This window comes from Haemorhous mexicanus, chromosome 3, assembly GCF_027477595.1.
Source record: "Haemorhous mexicanus isolate bHaeMex1 chromosome 3, bHaeMex1.pri, whole genome shotgun sequence".
NCBI classification, from domain to species: domain Eukaryota; kingdom Metazoa; phylum Chordata; class Aves; order Passeriformes; family Fringillidae; genus Haemorhous; species Haemorhous mexicanus.
In genome coordinates, this window is record NC_082343.1 from 106986864 (window position 1) to 107006472 (window position 19609).

General features: G+C 36.3%; 1 protein-coding gene across 7 annotated transcripts in view; it reads right to left on the minus strand.

Annotated features, from left to right (window-relative positions):
• SMC6 (structural maintenance of chromosomes 6) overlaps window positions 1-19609 on the minus strand; it is a 44609-nt gene that overhangs the window by 10977 nt on the left and 14023 nt on the right. For 6 of the 7 annotated variants that reach the window (XR_009485976.1, XR_009485975.1, XM_059842915.1 and 3 more), the window contains exons 6-24: window positions 19475-19536; window positions 18595-18675; window positions 15871-15972; window positions 15563-15682; window positions 15380-15475; window positions 14097-14243; window positions 13648-13736; window positions 12930-13094; window positions 12026-12204; window positions 10856-11057; window positions 10621-10735; window positions 9120-9280; window positions 8011-8146; window positions 6688-6768; window positions 5890-6060; window positions 3701-3838; window positions 2831-2976; window positions 2045-2170; window positions 1286-1391 (exon numbers count right to left, since the gene is read on the minus strand). Coding sequence is in view for 5 of the 7 variants with exons in the window: in XM_059842915.1 (XP_059698898.1) it covers window positions 1286-1391; window positions 2045-2170; window positions 2831-2976; window positions 3701-3838; window positions 5890-6060; window positions 6688-6768; window positions 8011-8146; window positions 9120-9280; window positions 10621-10735; window positions 10856-11057; window positions 12026-12204; window positions 12930-13094; window positions 13648-13736; window positions 14097-14243; window positions 15380-15475; window positions 15563-15682; window positions 15871-15972; window positions 18595-18675; window positions 19475-19536 (2423 nt within the window). In the remaining 2 variants the exon portion in view is untranslated. The remainder of the gene's footprint in view (window positions 1-1285; window positions 1392-2044; window positions 2171-2830; window positions 2977-3700; window positions 3839-5889; window positions 6061-6687; window positions 6769-8010; window positions 8147-9119; window positions 9281-10620; window positions 10736-10855; window positions 11058-12025; window positions 12205-12929; window positions 13095-13647; window positions 13737-14096; window positions 14244-15379; window positions 15476-15562; window positions 15683-15870; window positions 15973-18594; window positions 18676-19474; window positions 19537-19609) is intronic. The other variant, XM_059842917.1, reaches the window with a different exon arrangement.

The following is a 19609-nucleotide window of genomic DNA, read 5'->3' on the forward strand; positions in this document are numbered from 1 at the left end:
TGCAATGCCTTTAACAAGTTAAGCAGGCAAATAAGGATTCTTTTGAAGTGGAATCTTTTTTTGCAGGGAATTGTTTGCTTTTTGCAACTTATATTCCTTGACTAAATACAGATCTCTTTTGTGAGATATGGGAGACATCAGCTATTAAAAAAATGTATTCTGATAAAGCCAAGTAATGACTTCATATTTTATGGACTGAGTTTAGATCTTCAGATACATGTGCTTCACCTGTCTAATTAGGACTGTGACATGTATTTATGTTGCCACTGCACATTTTTCCCCTTAATCCCTAAAACTGAAGTCTGTCACAGAAACAAAAGTAAATAAATCAATGATAAAACTTTTTGGGATGTATGTTAAAAAATACACAGAAAAAAAACCTACCAAAGCTTACCTGCATTAAGTTGTTTAAATAACAACTAGAGCCATTACAAAATCACACAAATACTGCTGAACTTCCTATCAATGATCCAGGAATGAATTATTTTTAAAGACTGGATGACAAATCCACATTTATTCCTTGTAATCTAGCAACCATTTAAAATGGCAATGTTTTCTGTCCTTGCTTGTTTTCAACAACATCCTACTGTCACCAAATGGGACGAAAGAAACTTATCCAACACCTATTTGTTTTGATTAAGAAGACGATTCTTCACTGAGGCTTTTGGAAACTCTTCCAACATGTCCCACTCAACAGAAAAAATCCAGCCATTTTTACATACTTTTTCTGCTGAATCATTGTTACATAAGTTGTTTTACATACTATGCATATATAATATGCCCACTTAAATACAACCTTTGCAATGACTGGTTTTGTTAGTTACATAACGTTATCAGCATTCTTATCCTAAAACAATCATTGGTCATCTCTACTGAGACAGACTGACTGGAATCGTTGATATTCAAACCAAGATGGGAAGGGTAGGGGGTTTCCAAGCAGCCTAAGTGGTGCGCATGACAGTCTCCATAGTTTCTTAACCAAAACACAGAAGTCCAGCAATTTCTTGCTGAGGTTCCTATGGCTGCATATTTCAAGCACAACACTCCTAATATTTCTACACCTTATACTTCACATTTTTCTACTTGTAATCATGACTAACTCTTTTATATGATTAAATTGATTACTTGATCAGAATATTCATAACATTACAACTTAGTGTACCACCTTTTGCAAAGGGAAAACCAATTTATGGTACCATTTGCAGTGCATTTCTAGTATCTGAGACTAAAATAGATAATAATTCATTATGTATTATAGTAACTGAAGTACTATAAAATAACTTACTGTTATGGAAAGTGTCTCATTCTTGTGATCAAAAATTATATGTCCAGAGCAACCTCGAGCACGTAATAAGTGCTCAAAGTGGAGTTTGCATCGCATAGAAAGGCTCCTTAAATCAAACAAACAAACATTAGGGGAGCAAGTTTTTAAATACATGAAAAAGTGACAACAGATTTTCATCAACAGTTCCACATCATTAAGTATTTAGCCCTCCTCCAATAACAGTATTCCCCCAAAATCAACTGCACTCTCAAGTGGGTGGCATGAGACATACTGGAGAGAATCCTTTTGAAGAAAGGCAACAACCAAATCATCATGGATAGGTATAAGATATTAAGGGACTGAAGCAAGAAAGAAGAGGTGCGCACAGTAATGGAGAAGCAGCTTTTAAATTACAGAAACTGAATCAAAATCTTCAAAAATTTTCAGCAGAGAGCAGAGGAGAATCGTTTGGCCTAAAATGAAATTATAGGAGCTCAGCACCACTGATTATAATCAATAAAAATGAGTGACAGCCCAGATTATTTCAAGTCCTAGTATGTTGCTGACATTTTACTGTCCAAAACCAGCATTTAAACAGAACTGCCTTGGATGAAGTCATCACAGTTGAGTCTTTGGGATGAAGCAAAATACAGGCTCCACTATCTCACTGCTTTTCCAGCTGTCAGTGCAGGCTGCCTCTAAACTTTTAGGCATGATACGACTGAAAGTGGGAGCAATCTTAGGTTAAAAAGATTGTTATGAACACTGTCCCAAACTCACCTTAGGAATTGCCGATACACTTTGAGCCTCTCTGCCATCACTTCATCCAGCACTGCAATAAATCTCCTTAAGTTCTTTACTTTATTGCTTGCATCCTCATATCTTTCCTTTGCATAATGAAATTGCCTGTTTTAATTAACAGAAAGGTCAGGAGCAATATGCATTACATTAAAACTGAGCAATTGTTGTAAACGCTGAAAATCATTTTGATAACCAAAATATTCAAATGAAAACTTTCTTGTGAGAATTTATGTGAAAGCTAAAAGCATTTGATAAGTAAGACACTGTTCACAATGAAATGTGGACAAAAATTAAATCTTAATTCTATTGAAAATAAATTCTTTCACCAAGGAGAATGAATGACTGGTTTCTCCATGCTCAAGAATATCTGAGGGGAGCGCTTCCTTGAAATACACTCAAGAAGCTTCCCAGCTTGTGCATTAGTTACTCAAACTAGAGTATGCTTAATCCTCAATGCATCACAAAACAATGGCGAGTTAAATTCCTGTTGTTGTAACTGGGATACTTCAAAACACTAAGAGGGTATCTGATTATTGGTAACATCATATATATAGCACAGATGCTGCTTAAAATCCCTGGAAGGTGCTTCAGGACTCTTAAGCTTGTTCAGTACAGGGAGAATCAGTACAAAACATTTCTACAGCTTCGGAGAAAGCTTAAGTAGTAAAAACACACATTAACACATAGTGAGTCAGCAAGAAAACTCTTCTGTCCCCTCTCTTTTCCATCCCACCTGAACTGTTTTAGACAGTAAAGATGACTTACTGGATTATTTCTTCTCTGTTTCCACGGTGACTGCTTTCTAAATTTATCTTCTCTCTCAAGCGATTCATTTCTGCATCAAGACTTTTAACAGTTCTGCTGACCTTGATGGGCTCTGAGAAGATTTGCCTTGCTTTTGCCATTTTTTCCTAAAGAAATGTTTGAAACTCAAATAATTGTCACATTTTTCAAAAATCTGTTTAGTCTTCACAACAAGTATTTTATGCTACAAACTCCGAGCAAGAACAATGTTTTTGTGTTCTGTTTTCATTACAGCAAACCCAGTAAACAATTTTATTGACAACATTTATACATGAGTAGTTATTTCAGTGCCAAGATTTTTAATACAATCACAGTTATTTAACTAATGCAGACAAATAAGGAACCAAAATCACCATATTTAAATAGGGCAGTCTTCCAAAAGTCTTTATGGATGTGATTTCAGAGTTATTTAATAAAGCTCAATTAGGTAACTCTTCAAAAGACCAGATATGGGGCCTGTACAAGGAAAAACCTACCACCCAAGAAACCAAAACAATGTTATTCAATTTAACTTAAGCCGCAAATTTTAAGTAATTTTAATCTTCTCATTGCAAAAGATGGAAGAAATGTTCCTAGATGGATGAACCCTAATTTATCTGTCAAGAGAGAACTGGTGTCCTATCAGAAAAAAAGAGGTCTCAATTCACTTACACAAAATTACTCAACTAGCTTTACATAGTCAGTGTAGGACATAGCTGAGAGAATACTCAGTGCAGCTGACTATATTAATATGGTCTGTATGTTATACAAGTGGAATGATTTATTATTCAGTATTAGAAGAATCATTACCATCTGACTTCAAAAGCTAAAAAAACCCCCCACCACACATACCTCTAATTCCTTTTCTTTGGAAACTAGCAAGTCTTTGTGCTTATTTATGCAAGCCACGTGTTCTCTCTGTTTGTCTTCATAGCGCTGCAAATGGCGTTTACTGTTTTCCACTTCTGACTCAGCCTGGTTTAATTCAGCCTGTTTGGAACGAATCACGATGTGAGCTGTTTGGGGTAGATTCCTGAGAATCTCTCTAGTGTTTACTGACTTCTCACAGGTTGTTCTAACTTATTTTGTTTTCAGTAACACTACTTCCAGACTCTGAGAGCTTTAACAGCAGCTTATGAGAAAGTCTATGCTCAATTCCGACAAGGAACAAATACATGTAATGATTTTAGGAATTGTATCTTGAGGTGATGTTTTAATCTTTAAAAAACCCTATGCTTTCTCCTAAAGCTCAAAAAAGTGCATTTATTTTTTACACTACATTCTATCTGGAACTTCAGATGCCTGTGTGTTATCAGTCAGAACTGCATTTCTGTGTGGAAATTCAGTATCCTGCTACACCTGTAATATAAAATCATAGAATCATAGCATAGGTTAAGGTTGGAACCTTTGAGAACATTAAGTTCAACCATCAACCCAAAACCACCCCCATACACACCACTAAACCACATCCTCCAGTACAACAGCCATAGGCTTCCAGGGATAGCGATTCCACCACTTGCCTGGGCAGCTTGTTCCAATGGGTTACACAACTCTTTCCATGAAATTTTTTCTCCTCATATGTAAATTAAACCTCCCCTGGTGCAATTTGAAGCCATTTCTTCTCCTTCTGTCACTTGTTACCCAGAAGAGACTGAGCCCCAAGCCACTACAACCTCCTTTTAGGTGGCTGTAGAGGCTGGGAAGGTCCCCCTCGAGCCTCCTTTTCTCCAGGCTAAACAGCCACAGCTCCCTCAGCTGCTCCTCACAGGAACTGTGCTCCTGACCCTTCACCAGCAACCTCTATTCTGTGTAAGTACTGATACTGTTGAAGTGATACATCTTTCCAGAGAAGCAAAGAGGTATAAAGAATGACATAAATTAGGACATATTTTCTTCTTCATCCCTGTCAACTAGATGCCTTGTCTTAACAAAAATAAAAAACACCAAACCAAACAGAAAAAAAACCCCAAGAAACAACTCAAAAGAGCAACAAACAAGTAAACCAACCATCACCAACAATAGCATATGCTCTTACTTTTTTCCAATTCTTTCTTAAAACCACAACTTGCTATGTGTCAGTTGAACAACTGTAGAACACCTAACAACACATCTGATTTAAAACCTCTTCAGGAATTTCAGTGCTTCCCTCAATTGCATTCAGTACTCTAAATAACAAGCAATAATGTTTTCATATTCTGAATAAATCTCCTCTCTTTCCATACAGAGTGGTTCTTTTAAAATAGGTAGTATCTCTAGAATTTCCATATTAGATACATTAGAACTAACACATTTATCTGTTGCTTTGCTGCCCCGCTTCCTTACTCTTTTTGTCTGATCTTTTAATTTGGGCTGACTACACAGCAATTTACAGTTTAAATGAAACATGTAAGAGACTGCCATAGTCATCTTTTAAGTTTTCTTCATTTCATCCTTCTACAAGTTTACAGTACTATAAACCTGAACTCTTATTTCTGTTTTCTATTTTCAAGCCATAAGTTCTTCTTGCCAAAGTGAGATTGCCTTCCATTTGCCAAATCTTAAGTCTTGCTATTTTTCTGCAATTTCCAGGTGCCTTCTGTAGTCTTGACTAATTAAAACTATATAACTAGTACCTTCTCTGATTATGTAACTTCATAAAATAACCACCAATTCATATAGAACTTCAAATTATATTCTGAGAAATTAATAGTTATGAACATTCTTAGCCAAGGTTTCTTAGAAACAAAACAAAAAATATGATGCATGAGAAAGGAAGGTCAAGGAAACTGTTCTTCCTGCCTTTTCACTCCATGACTAAAGATACCTGGAAATGAACTCTTTTTGAACACTACAGTGACTACACATAACAATCAACATCACCTTCAACATATTGCCAAGCTTATTTCCCAACATGTTCTAGATGGAATGCTCCATTTCCATTTTCTAGGCAGACCTTAAGTATATCAGGGACAAAAAGTTCTCCTGCCTCACCTCTTCTCAACCTCATTCACTTTGACACACAAATGGAACAAATCAAAAGTACAATATAAAAGTATTGCTACCTTAATTGGGCCAGCAATTTCTTCCACTTGATGAATTTTATCTTTCACCTCTTCTAATTTTTTTTCAGCTGCTTGGAGACTGTTTTTCAGTTCTTCCATTTTTCTGCTTTGTAGTTGCATGTCTTGTTTCACAGATTCCATCCTACCCTTATTTTCTTCAGCTTCGTCTTGCTGTCAAAAGGTATCAAAGTTAAGAATAATAAGAGAGACACATTTGCAAACTACTGTACCAGATTTTTTTACTATCAGTAATAGGGTACAGTATTACACAAAGTACTCTGTAACTCTAGTAAGAACAGGAGCTGCTCAATGTAATTGTCACTAAAGCCTGACAAGAAGAGAACTGACAAATCTTGTAGAAGACCACTAAATCAAACTGCAAAATGAAAGTGGAACTTCATATTTATGTGACTGAAAATTAAGAGGATTTTATTTCGAAGTTGTGATGAAAAGACTGAAAAGAACAAGGTAACTTCCCTCTGGATCTGTGGCCAATATATATCCATCATACAATGCAATGCAGGAAGAATAAGTGAATTGTTGTCTCCTAGAAAATAACATCATTCCTATGAATTATCATCATAAATACTTTCTGATTCAAAAAGACAAATATTGCAAAATCTGGGGAAAAAATTAAATCGCCAAAAATAAATAAAATCACTCAATTTACAGAAATGTTTAGAATTATGGCAAGTGTTCCATTCCTCACTATCCAACTATGCATATTTCAAAGCACTGCCAACATTAAAAGACATTATCCATACGCTGATTAGACATAATTGCATAATCTGTTCTTACTAATATATGGATGTCTGCTGACTGGTGCTCTTCCACGTTTTCAAGATCTGCTATCTCTGCATTTGCTGTTCTTATTTTTACCTGGGAAGAAAAAGAAAATATGTTCTGAAGCTTAACTATAGAGAAAAGTTCAAATTTGTTTATTTAAGTCATCACAGGAAAGAAGTTACTTGTACTTTTTAGCTTTGTTAGTGACTAACAAGAGACACAACTCTTCACACCCACCTGTCGAATGCATTTTCATGAGATATAACTTGTTCTGAAAGTCATGTGCTTTAATTAATGAATTTATCATATTTCCATTCAATATGACAATTTAATAAAATACACTTTATTTTTTCTCCGAGTATTTATCTTCAGCATTTCAGACTGCATGCTAGGGGTTTTTTTTGCTGCTTCTTACTTATTAATTACTGAATATAACTTATATATTACGTATTAGCTTACACTAACTACCTGGAGCACCAATGGCCACCAAAAATATATATCCTACCTAGAAGTACCAGAGACCACAGAAAAAGGCTAACAGCTGTAATGTGGTTTATAAAGAAATTAAAATTAAGAGAACTTACAGAAGAAATATTCAGTGTATGGTTAAGAATATACTAGAAGAGCATGAAGATAAACATGACTCTGGGAATGAAGAGGCAAGGCTCAACAGAAATAAAGGAAGCAGAAGCATTATACGATGCAAGTGTCTTTTCTGTGCAACAACTTACTACTAGTGTCAAAAATAGCAGTAGAAATTTGTAAGATTTAGCACAAGGCGGGGAAAGATACCGAACAGAAAAAAACAGCATATGTAAGGATTGATGTGGCCTCTATCATTCTGTCCTCAACTGTAAGAGCGTACTACAAAAAAACCCCAAAACATGAAAGCAAACAAGAAAAGTAAGGATAAAAATTAAAAGCTATCAGGCACTCCAGAGAGATTGCAGAAGTCAAAACGAAATAGGAAAAGACTGAGGAGTGTGGATGCCATAGGACAGAGAGAGAGAAATGGCATGCGTTTCTCACAGCAGCTTGTGAGAAATTTTAGGAAGCTGGAAAGATGTGATAACCTGTTGACTATAAATAATTTGCAGGTGCTGTTTTTCTACTTTATTTTTCTGTTCCTTTCAAGGACAGTGCATGAGAAAGATGTTTCTGTTAGTTAGCCAATAGAAGAGAATCTATCCTACCACTCCATAAAAACTGCATGGTTCTTTTGAATAAAGCCTTCTTCGCCTTTGCTACCATCTGGCCTCTCACCTGTTCCTGCCCCGACCCCGATGCACGAGTGACAGAGGAGTTTCTAAAAACTAACACTGTACCTATTTTTACCTGTAGTTGTTTTTGGTGTCGCCGATGACCATTGAGATGATCTTCATTCTGCCTAATCTCACCTTCAATGGAATGTAAGCGTTGCTGAGAGGCTGTCAACTGTGCCCTTTTGTTTTCAATTTCCTTATCCAAGTGACTTTATAAACAAAGTGTGATATTGAGATGTTACATACTACACATATATTATTTGTGACACACACATAAAAAAAGAAAAAATTAAATGCATGACAAGACAAAGGGTAAAAATGCACTCCTTTTTAACTAGCCCACATCATTCCCCCATAGCAAAATTGGTAATGGAATGCCTGTAACACTTTGAAAGTTAAAATAATTTTTGAGTGAAATTCATTATATATTGTTACGAACAAACTACAATTAGCTGACACATTTAAAACTTTTTGAGTTTATAAAAATAAATTTTAACATTCAATTCAGTTTATACTATCAGCTATTAATACTAAAATTGCCTAATATGTCTCTAATATAATCTGAGCCTCAAAATGAAAGTATTCTATTGTCAAAAATTTCATTGGTGATAGCTCAAGTTTGTAATCTTTGAAGTATATTTTGCTTTTTCAACTACCAATTTGAAAGCAATGAGAGAAAAAAACCCTAAAAATATAAAAGGTGAGGGAATTCTCAGAGATACCTACCACAAATGAAGTCAAAAGCCTGAGGAAACACAGATGCAAAGTTTGAAACCAACAGGAGGATATGTGCTAACAACTTTGGTTTGAATAGTCAGGCCTCCCTTGCAGTAAACTATGACATCTCTGTTCAAGTAGTGTATCTTTAAAGAAACTGCCTTGACTCCATACTCTTTTTGACCAAGCATACAAAAGAAGGTAGCTAGATTTCCTGGAGTATTGAGCACAGAAAATCCCTGTTTGGTGGGTAAGATCTACATGCCACAAGGTGAAAGATAACTAAATACAATGCAAGTTTGTTCGTATCACAAGAAGCCACTGAAATTTTCTAGAATTTCAAAAAGGAAGTATAAATCTCAGAAAGAAAATGGAGAAATTAGAGGGTAGTGTACATGCAAATAGAAAAATATGCAATTCATGCCAACAAGTGCACTTTTTACAAACATGTTACAAGATGCCAACCTGATTTCTGCTTCAACATCTTGACTTAGGAACTTGGGTCTGACAAAACTGGAAGAGTAATAGCGCCGCTCAAATACTTGATCACCTTCAGCAGTGAAAGCTTCTCTACAGTTTCTCGGGGGCCGATTGGCCTGCATGACCTCACGAGCCCTACGGCTACTCTGAAAAACAAAATGGCCTTGTAATACCAGCAGAAATGCAACCATAATTAAAGGTAAGAATTTAAAATTTGTCTAGATGTTTTCACCCAGAAATAATTTCAATTCTAATTGAAAAGAAATACATTCATGAAAGAATGTGAAAGTTATCTATAATGTCAAGAATCTACTTTTCTTAGTTGAGTAAGACATTCTCAAGAACCCACTAAGTTTAACTGGTCATTTTCTTGTGAATTCTGTAATCTAATCAGTCCCTTATAATTTGCCTTGGGGAAAAAAAAATCACTAACCAGAAGGTCACTGTGCACAGATTTATTCAACTGTCAAAAACAAATAAACATAGAGAAAAGAAGCTTCCAAAGCAAGGTATGAAGGACATAAACAAGATTTGATTAAAGTTTAGGGAAACATTCTGGTAAAAAACCTCAACACTGACAGTGCCAGATAAAGTGGTCACAAGTGCCACTGTCCAAGGCAAGCCCGTTATCGATTCCAATGTATCAATTTTTCCACAGAATACTTCTTTCAGATTCAGTTGAAATTGTTCAGGTAGGGCTCAAAGGTAATAATGTTAAGAAAATTACTGATTAGTTCAGGCAGAGAGGGAAGAAGGATCCCAATATTCCTGCCATGAGAAAAGCCTACAAAATTCAGCTGTTACATAACCCACTCAGTGTCAGCCATGCTTGATTAACAGTCAGCTCTGCTTTAGACAGAGCATGAACTGCCTCTTTCCAGTAAGAATATCAGAGGATAAACTGCAGCAAGAAATTTTGGAGAAAAATAAAATTCACAAAAAGTAAGTATCATTAGCTCTGCTTGCTTAGAGAATACCCTGCCTTCTCTAAATAAAAACATATACACCTTATTTTTATCTTTGAACATTTTATCTGTAATCTTATCTGCAGGACCTGGTATCTTCAGTACTAACAGAAAATCAAAAATCAATTAAGATCAGAAATCAGATAGTGCCAGAAAACTTAGCTACCAGCTTCTAGGTACAACTGCTAAGGGCAGCTTGTAAATTTTGGTAACTCCCAGACTACCCAAAAGCGGCACATCCTGAACCCACCAAGTAACAGAGAGACATGAGGCAGAGCCAGCAGTTAGGAGGCTGACTACACACACGGACTATTTAGACTGGGAAATTACACCACTTAGAGGCACAGAAAGGTAGTGGCAAACAACCCAGAAATGAACAGGGAAGGTCCTGAAACGCATGGGGCAGAGAGGGAAGCAAAACTTCCTCTACCTCTTTTATCCATTACAGACACTACCAGTGACGACACCATAAATGCTCCATGCTCTTTCTTTAAAGATCAACAGGGAGCATAAAGCCTTACTTTAATCAGCAGGACTGTTTCTATATTCCTCATATCAATCAAACAATTGGCAACCACTGGATTTTCTATTTCCAATGCTGTCAGAACTGTTGGGAATTCTGGATGACGAACAGCTCTGAAGAAAAGAAAAAAAAACACCATTCATAAAACTCACATGAGATTCTTAAAAAAAAAGAACTGCAAATAGTTTTTTTCAATCATCAAGGCTAAGCAATAAAATTCAAAACATACTTACCTCTGACTAGTATCATACATTTTATTCTGAAATTTATTTACAATTATTTGAGGTCTGTGTCCACGTGCATAGTATTTTGACATTAGTGACTGAAGAGTTCTTTCATCGCTATGATTATCACAGCAAAATGCCTGAAGAAGGCCTTTTAAACAGGATTCAATAGCCAAGATCAGTTCAGGATCTTTTGGATGAATCAAAGCACCTAAATAAACATAAGAAGCAAGGTTTAGGTGCTGTATTCCATGACAAAACATTCAGTAGAGCATTTTTTCCACTCAAGGTTTTTGTTTTGGTGTATTGCAGGTTTTTTTAAGAGTCTAAAATAAACCTTTCTTATAGGTAGAAAAAAAAATTTAAAAAGACTCTACAAAAGACCTGAGAACACAAACATACAATTTCTCTGCCTAGAGACACCTACATATAGTTGCAGGCCTGTATTTTCTTCCATTAGTGTAGCCATTTTATGGCAGCTTAGCAGAAATGTATCAAGGCAAAGACAGCTTATCAACAATTTAATGCTTTAATGATGAAGGCAGTGGAACAATTATACTGCAAATTAAACAAACATGAAGATTTTCATTATATCACCTGTCTTCAGTAGCACACATTCTTACCCTGCAGTAAATGCCATGTACTTTACATCCAGAATATGCTGAAACCTTTCCTCCCATTCACAAACTGAAAATAACAGCCATTGTCAGAGCTGGACAGAAGAAAAATAAAAGACAGCTTCCCAAGAAAATCTCATTTGTGTCTGTCAGACCTGTCCCTTCCAAACACCTCAAGTCTGAGAAACCCACAAGTCAGCCACTGGACATTTTGAACAAAATCTGTCCATGATCTGGACAGTGCCATCCACTGAGGAACAAGCAGTCAAAGCACAGTTCCCTGATGACTTCAGGATGTGGGGGAGTTGGAGAGATGCACTGAAAGTTCACCATTGTAAAATACCTCAACAAAAATGGCTGGAAATTGAGGAAAGCCAGTAGATGTTAGTGACTGCATAACAGAAGCAAAAGATAACCTGGCAGGGTAAAACCTTTAGTCCAGGAAGTACAGAAGAAAAAGATATTTCTGAAGTCCCTTAAAGAGCTCTAAAAGACCACTACTTACATTAGCAGCCATACAAAAATATCCCATGAGAAAACATGCTTCAGAAATTGTTCTTACCTAAAGGTCCAAGAGGTTTCTTTCTAAATTGTCCTTGTCTATGGGCTACTTCAACTGCTTCAAGAAATGCTGGTATATGTGGTCCAAATCTTTTCAAAGTGTTTGTTTTACTATCTTTCAGGTCTCTCAGCTGCTTCTGCTGGGCATCCAGTGCTTGCTGCACTTCACTGCTTTCTCTCCTAAGATAATAGATTTTTTTTTCAGCAGTTATAGAGCCTAAAGTGCACTAAAATAATTATAAAGCCTTGTTTTTCAATTACTAATAGAATTCCGTATCAAGGTATCAGTAGTTCAATGTAAAGCTAGGTACACAGATGCAGTAAGATTTTTATAGTTTCAAGAAACAAGAGGGAAAAAAAAGCAATAGAGGAAACTACTACTTTACAACAGTTCTATAAGACTTTTTTATTTCTAACACATTATAATAAATTTATTTTATTTCTAATTATCGGTTTCAATTTCATTGTCTTCAAAGATCTTCAGCAAAACACACAGTAAGCATTGGTTATAATAACTGATAAGAGGCATTTAAATTAATACACCAGCTACAATAAGGAACAATTCTCAAAACCTTTAGGACAATAATTGACATTGCCATAATCCCCTTCAGTAATCATTGTTCAAGTTCAGCTCTCCAAATCAAAGCCAGAGTGCTTTGTCTTTTCTATTTCGGGTATGGGCTAAATTCATATTTGAACCTCTTTGCCTCAAAGCCCTCTGTGAATCTGCCTTACCTATAGAAGCAGCAATTACTCCTAAGTCTATCTATTCTCTTATAACATGAAAAATAAACTGGAGCCTAACACCTCAGGGATCACAGGTACATTAAAAGGGATACATAAAAGAAGGGATTCTCTCTAACTTGAAACAGAGGCAAACAATTACATTCAAAAAGCAAACTTACCTGAGTCTAGAATGATCTTCCCTACACTTAGATATAGCCTGCTGAAACTGATCCAACTGCTGACCAATCATTATTTCTTCATCATGGAATGCCTTTAACTGTTCCCTTAAGTATGCAATTCTCCTTTGTCTTTCCAATTTCTCAGGCTCTGAAACCTGATTAGCACTAGAAAAGAACATACATCCATATTTTAAAACCATACAGATGATTTGCAAGTGACATGAATTTCATTACCTGTAGCATAGAGAAGATATACTCATCAGTTACATTTAAGATTCTGTTAAGTTGCAAAATATACATAACAATAATGCCCATTTTAATTTTTTTAAACTTCTAATCACATGTAACTCCCACCAGTTACATTCTTATTGCATTTAGTTTAAGACATATTTGTTTTACATGGAAGCTAGAGAAGATCAATTATCACCAAAAAAAAAAGCAAAAAAAACAAAACAACCCCAAACAAACAAACAAAACCCCCAAACAAACAAAGAAAAGCCACTTTTGACATCCAACTGCCTCTTCTTTTGACATTCTAGTCAAAATTTTGGTATGGAAAGAAGCAGGATCAGAAATATCCAGGTATTTAACTGGACCCTGCTAAAGACTAAATAAATACTTTCTATTACTGCAGGTTTTCTCAGTAATCAGAAAAGTTCACTTCTTTTCCACCTAGATCGTAATAAACATACACCAAAATCACTGTATCTGTATTTACCAGCTTTTCAGTTCCTCAATTCGTTTATGTAGCTGTTCACTGTCTTTCTCCAGACGTTTTAACTCTGTTTTGGAACGATTATAAATGATCTATCAAGGAAATAGGATACAGTAGTTTAAGAAATAGAAGAAATAATTTCCGAAAGAACTACAGTTTTGAGAAAATACTGAACTGCACCAAACCAGACAAACATAACTTGATTTTCAAAAATTACATCTATTTATTTATTTTGACCTAAGCTTAACACTGTTTAGTAACTATGTAAAGGCATAAACACTAGGGACCCTGAACAGTCACTACTTGCCAGTCAGGCAGGAAATTGCACCTGTTCTGAACTCACCATGGACTCAAGAAGCCAAGACACAGGTGTAGAATTAGAGATGGATAGAGCATGGACAAGTTTATAGCTTTAAATTGGTATTAACTTCGAAAGGGTTTTTTTTGCCTACCTCAGTTTCATTGACTGTTTTTCTTTTTGCCTGCACTTCAGCCTTCAAAGAAATACACTGAGGATGAAGGCCTTGTGCTTCTTCACTTACTGTTATCAATTTGTCTTGTATTGCTTTGTACTTTTTTTCTGCTTCATTTACTTTTGCCTTTGGTGAAAAAAACAACAAAACAATTAGTAAAGGAATAAAATTTTCTTCAAAAGCTCTTAATGTTATAAGACGAATATCTCTCAAAAGAATCCATTAGACACATTTCAATTGTTTGAGTTCTGCTGGGTTTCAAAAAAAAGAGCAAGACATTGCCACCATGGATATGCTAAGATGAAAACTCATAAATGTTCCTTTTTGGGAAATCAACAGACTACCAAATCTGTGACACAGACAGCAACCTTTTTTTCTATCTCAAGGTTTACTCAAACACAGGACTTTTAATACAATAAGGTCAAGTACCATGACACCAAAAGAAATGAAACCAGCATCTAGACAATGTTCCTTTATCGCTACATAGACATGCTGATCATAAAGCAAAAATGTGAAATTGTGAAACACATACTTTTTAAAAGAAAGAAAAAAAACATTAAAAAAACTTTTTTTAAAAAAGGAAAATAAGTGCTAACAAAGAAAGTTTGGAGGAGTTTTAATAGACTGAGAAGTTTTGGGGCTGTTCAGCCTGGAGAAGTGCAGGTTGCATGAAGACCTCATAGCAGCCTTTTGGTATCTGAAGGGCAGTGAAGGAAGCTGGAGAGGGATTCTTCATTATCTGTATTGATATGACAATGAATAATGGGTTTAAACTGAAAGAGGGGAAATTTAGGTTAATATGTGGAATTCATTCTTTACTGTGGGGGTGGTGAGGCAATGTCACAGGCTGCCCAGAGAATCTGTCGATGCCCCATATCTGGAAGTGTTATCAGTGCCAGGTGGGATGGGGCTTTGAGCAGCCTGATCCATTGGAAGGTGTTCCTGCCCATGGCAGGGGGCTTGGAACTGGATGATCTTTAAGGTCTCTTCCCACGCAAACTATTCTATGATTCTAGATTCAAAATAATGATGCCTCTTTCTCTGCACAAAGTGTGTTTCATATGTGAATCAGAATGTATGACAAAATTATTCTTTCTTGCTACCTACAGAAGCCTTAAGAACCATCCCAAAACTCCCAGATCTCTCCTGAAATCATTGCTCTTTTCTAAAGGCAATGACACCCACAAAAACCTTCACAACAGATCTCTGACTTGGGGGGTGACTACAGCTAGAGTGCTACATGGTTTAGACCATATACGTACCTGGCATTCTTCGACCTTCTGAAGGAGCTCTGTATTTCCTTCTTCAGCTTTGATACCTTCTTTGAGCAGCTCTACTTCTTTTTCCATCTCACTCACCTAAAGAAGCCCATGTTAGCATACGCACAGGAGACTGGGAATGAAGCACATTTCACATGAACAAATATATTTTAGAAAGACATTTACCACTGCCCACGCAATTTGATGTTTCAAATCTTTGAGACGATTTTGCATTTCATTCACAGACGCGATGCTTTTGAAAATTTCCTTCTTTTCCAAATAAAGCTGCTTAAGTTCTTCAAGACGCTTAAAAAAGAAAACAGGGGTTCAATCATGACTGCAAAAAGCCGTGATATAATATGAAATTTTAGAAAGATTTGGGTTTTTGAAATTTAATGTCACTGAGACCTAATAAAATGAAACTACGCAGTTTAACTCCTGTACTTCCTTCACTGCTCAGATCTGTCCTAATAATTACTTTAACTTTTACATACCTCTTCCCCTTGTTCTATCTGAACACGGGTATTTTTTTTAGTTTTCCCGATAAATGAATAATCTTCTTTCATTTGTTCCAGCTGAGTAGCCTTCATAAAAAACTGAAAAGAAATAAAAAGATGCAGATGTGAGATCAGCACCATATCTAAGTGGACCTTCAATAATTACAACATTCATCCCAACATCCCTGTATGCTGAATGATATCCAAAGTGAAAAAACTGGCCAGGTTGTGGTGGTACAACTTCTACCCCCTCCTCAGGCCACAATGTGGTATTTGAAATGTTTGTTAGCTCCAGCCTTGATGAACAGAAGCTGGGCTCAGCTCCTCTTGAGTTTATCAGAAACACTCTCTACTCCCAGGAACTTACACTGTCTGACAAGCTCCTCTTTCTAAATGAAGAGCCTTTGAAACTTGTTTTTCTTGCCTGACTAAAAACCCAAATAGAACAACATTTTTGTTACTGAATTTTCACAGAAAGTTACTGACTTGAATTATGGTCAGGGTGAAAATTTACTATTACAACCCTCTTGTGACCCTATAAACAGTGGTCCCAAGGGAGATCCACTGAACTCTCCTGGACCACAGTGGGCTGTGACAGCATCTCTCTCTGAGTGAAACACCACTGTGAGCCAGAGTACTCTCAAGTTACTTGGAAGACTGCTGCCAGAAGCTGACAGAGCCTGGGCTGATACCCCCATTCCTCAGGGATCAACTCTTCACCTGCTGAGAAGATCCAAAGGCATTTGACATGAATACTTCTCTGAGTTGCAGGGGAATTTTTCACAGGTATACATCTTGTACACAATCTTTAAGTCTGTTTACATACAAGTGTGCATCTGGTATAGCAACTGTATTATGAATGTTTCTTAAGATTCTTAAGTACTTAGATGAGTAAGAAAATTAGGCCTATGAGTCAGTTACCATTGTGCTATAGTAAATTCTCTAAGAATTGTCTGTCAAATTGTTTAAAGCAGGCTACTAATTAAGTACTGTTAAATTAATGCACTGTCAAAACCTTTAGGCCTAAACTGTGGTCAAGTCCAGAGCTATGTTTGGCAAGGGGATTCATTCTGAACCTTGCGGCTGAATGGGAAGGTCTCCCTTACTCCTTTTTATCTATACCTTTTTCCCATTCCAACCTCCACATAGATCATTTTAGGTTGATTTTAGTTTTAGATTGATTGATTTCAGGTTTTAGTCCAATTTTCCTCTTGTGCATCTATGTAAGTAGGAGAGTGAACCTTGCCAATGAACCTAGCCACACTTTCACTTCAATATTAAACCTGTTTTTGCTGATACCTGTGCCAGTGGTTCTCTGGGTGACTTAAAGCACTCATTTCCAATAGGGGTACTTCTGAATAATGAACTAACTCAGAAGAGCCCTAAAATTTAAATTTATCCATCTCTTTAGAGAGAAGAATCTTCAAAAATATCGTTCATGCAAGTGGATGATTAGTGCAATCAGATACTGCACTGGCTCTGGTTGGGATGGAGTTGAATTTCTTTACAGCAACTGTTATGGTGTTTTATTTTAGATGTGTGATCAAAAAAATACTGACTACACACTCATATTTCAGCTGTTGCACTGAAGCCTCCTTTTTCTCACTCGGCCCTCTCAGTAAATAGACCAGCTGGGTGTGCAGGAAGTTGGGGAGGTATACAACCAGGCAAATGATACAACCAAGCAGCTAACGAGATATGCCACCTCAGAAAATGTCATTGTGATGGTTTAGCCCCAGCCACGTACTCACTTTCCCCTGGGGTGTGACAGGGAAGAGAATCAGAAAAGTAAAAGCAAGAAAACACATGGGTTGAGATAAAAAAAAGTTTAATACAGCAAAAGCTGCACATGCAAGCCAAGCAAAACATGGAATTCATTCACCATTTCCTGGGGCAGGTGTTCAGCCACCCCCAGCAAAGCAGGACTTCATCCTGCCTAATGGTGACTTGGGAAGAAAAACACATCATTCAAAACACCCCCCAATTCCCCCTTCTTTGCCCAGCTCAATATGCTGAGCATGATGCCATATGGTCTGGGATATCCCTTTTGTCAGCTGGGGTCACCTGCCCAGGATGTGACCAAAGCCTTGTGCACCCCCAGCCTCCTTGCTCATGGGTGGAAAAAGAAGAAGAAAAAGCCTTGACTCTGTGTAAGGCCTGCGCAGCAGTTACAAAAACAGCAATAAGGAAAACATCTCCCTATTATCAACACTGTTTTTAGCACAAATCTACAAAGCAGCCCTATACAAGCTGCCATGAAGAAAATTAACTCTAATCCAGCCCAAACCAGCACAGTCATGCTCACCAATAAAAAACAGGTAAGAGAGGGCTTAGGGGGATTAGCCATCTTTTGCTTGGACACTGGCTGAGCCTCAGTCTACCAATAGGAGGTGGTGAGTGATTCCATTTGCATCTCTTATTTTGTTTCACTTTCTTTCTCTCTCCTTCCACCTTTCACTTCAGTTATCACACAAATTTTATCTCATCCCTCTAATTTTTTTTTTTAAATTTTTACTCTTCATTTCCCATTCCCCCAGCCCAAACTTGGGGGCAGCACAGAAGGGAAGTGAACAAGTGGTTGTGTGGTTTTTATTTACTTACCTGAGTTAACCCAAAACAGGTGATTAAAATTAAGGAATTTGATTTTTTTTTTTCCAAATGCTCTAAAAATTTGCTATTGGTATTTTAATGTTTTACGACTATGCTAAATTTATTTCTTACCTTGTACTTGTCCCCTTCATTTTTAGTCTGTAAAAACTGTTTACTCATCTCTTGGGTTAAAACAGACACAGGATTATCTACCTGCAAAAATAAATAATTTTTATTTTATTTTAATTACAAGTTACCATGTAACTGCAAATCCATGAAAGTGAGAACTCTGTTTCAGTCTTGCAACTTATTACTAAGCTGAAGTTGTGAAATCAAGCTTGCTAATCCTCTCACATCTTCAAAAAAACCAAAACATAACAAACAAAACCAATAACAAACAGAAAATTAAAAAACTTAACTATATCAAATATAAAATAGAACCACAGCAAGGACAACTAAGCAACTGCTTCCAAGAGGATATGTGACTTCTATAAATCAGTACCTGCAAATTCCATTTATTTAACAAAATCAGCATTAGAAATTCTTGTTGCGTCAAAGTATTGCAATAAATACAATTAACTGACTCATATATTCTTACAGACACTGTCACAAAATAAAATCAATACATACTAACTGAAATTTCTTTTATTTGAAATTCTAAGTAAGTTGAATATTTTAAATTTCATATGCACTACCTAATCTTTTATTAATCAATTAGGCAGAAAAATCACATTCAAATTTCTGAAACAGCTAGAACTGAAATAATCAGCAGAAAAAACCTCTTCAGATACAAAAGAAACCTACATATGTCAAAACTTTTATCAACAGGACACATGACTCATAGCTCACAGATGACAGCAAATACTTATCTGTCTGGGACAGAATCCTATTCTGCATTGCATGAGGTATGTATTTTCAACTCTCTCCTTTAAGCAATAGTACATTTCTTTTTATAATATCACATACCAATGTCCTCTTAAATTGCACAGGATTTAAACACTAGAACAACTACCTGTATATTAAAGTGATCTAGTATTCCTATGAGTTCCTCTTTCTTTGAAGAAATTATGGACCCTAGTGGTAAAAAAAAGAAAGGAAATATATCAATAGGTAAAATGCCCCAGAGTATTTTCTTCATTGCAGAGAA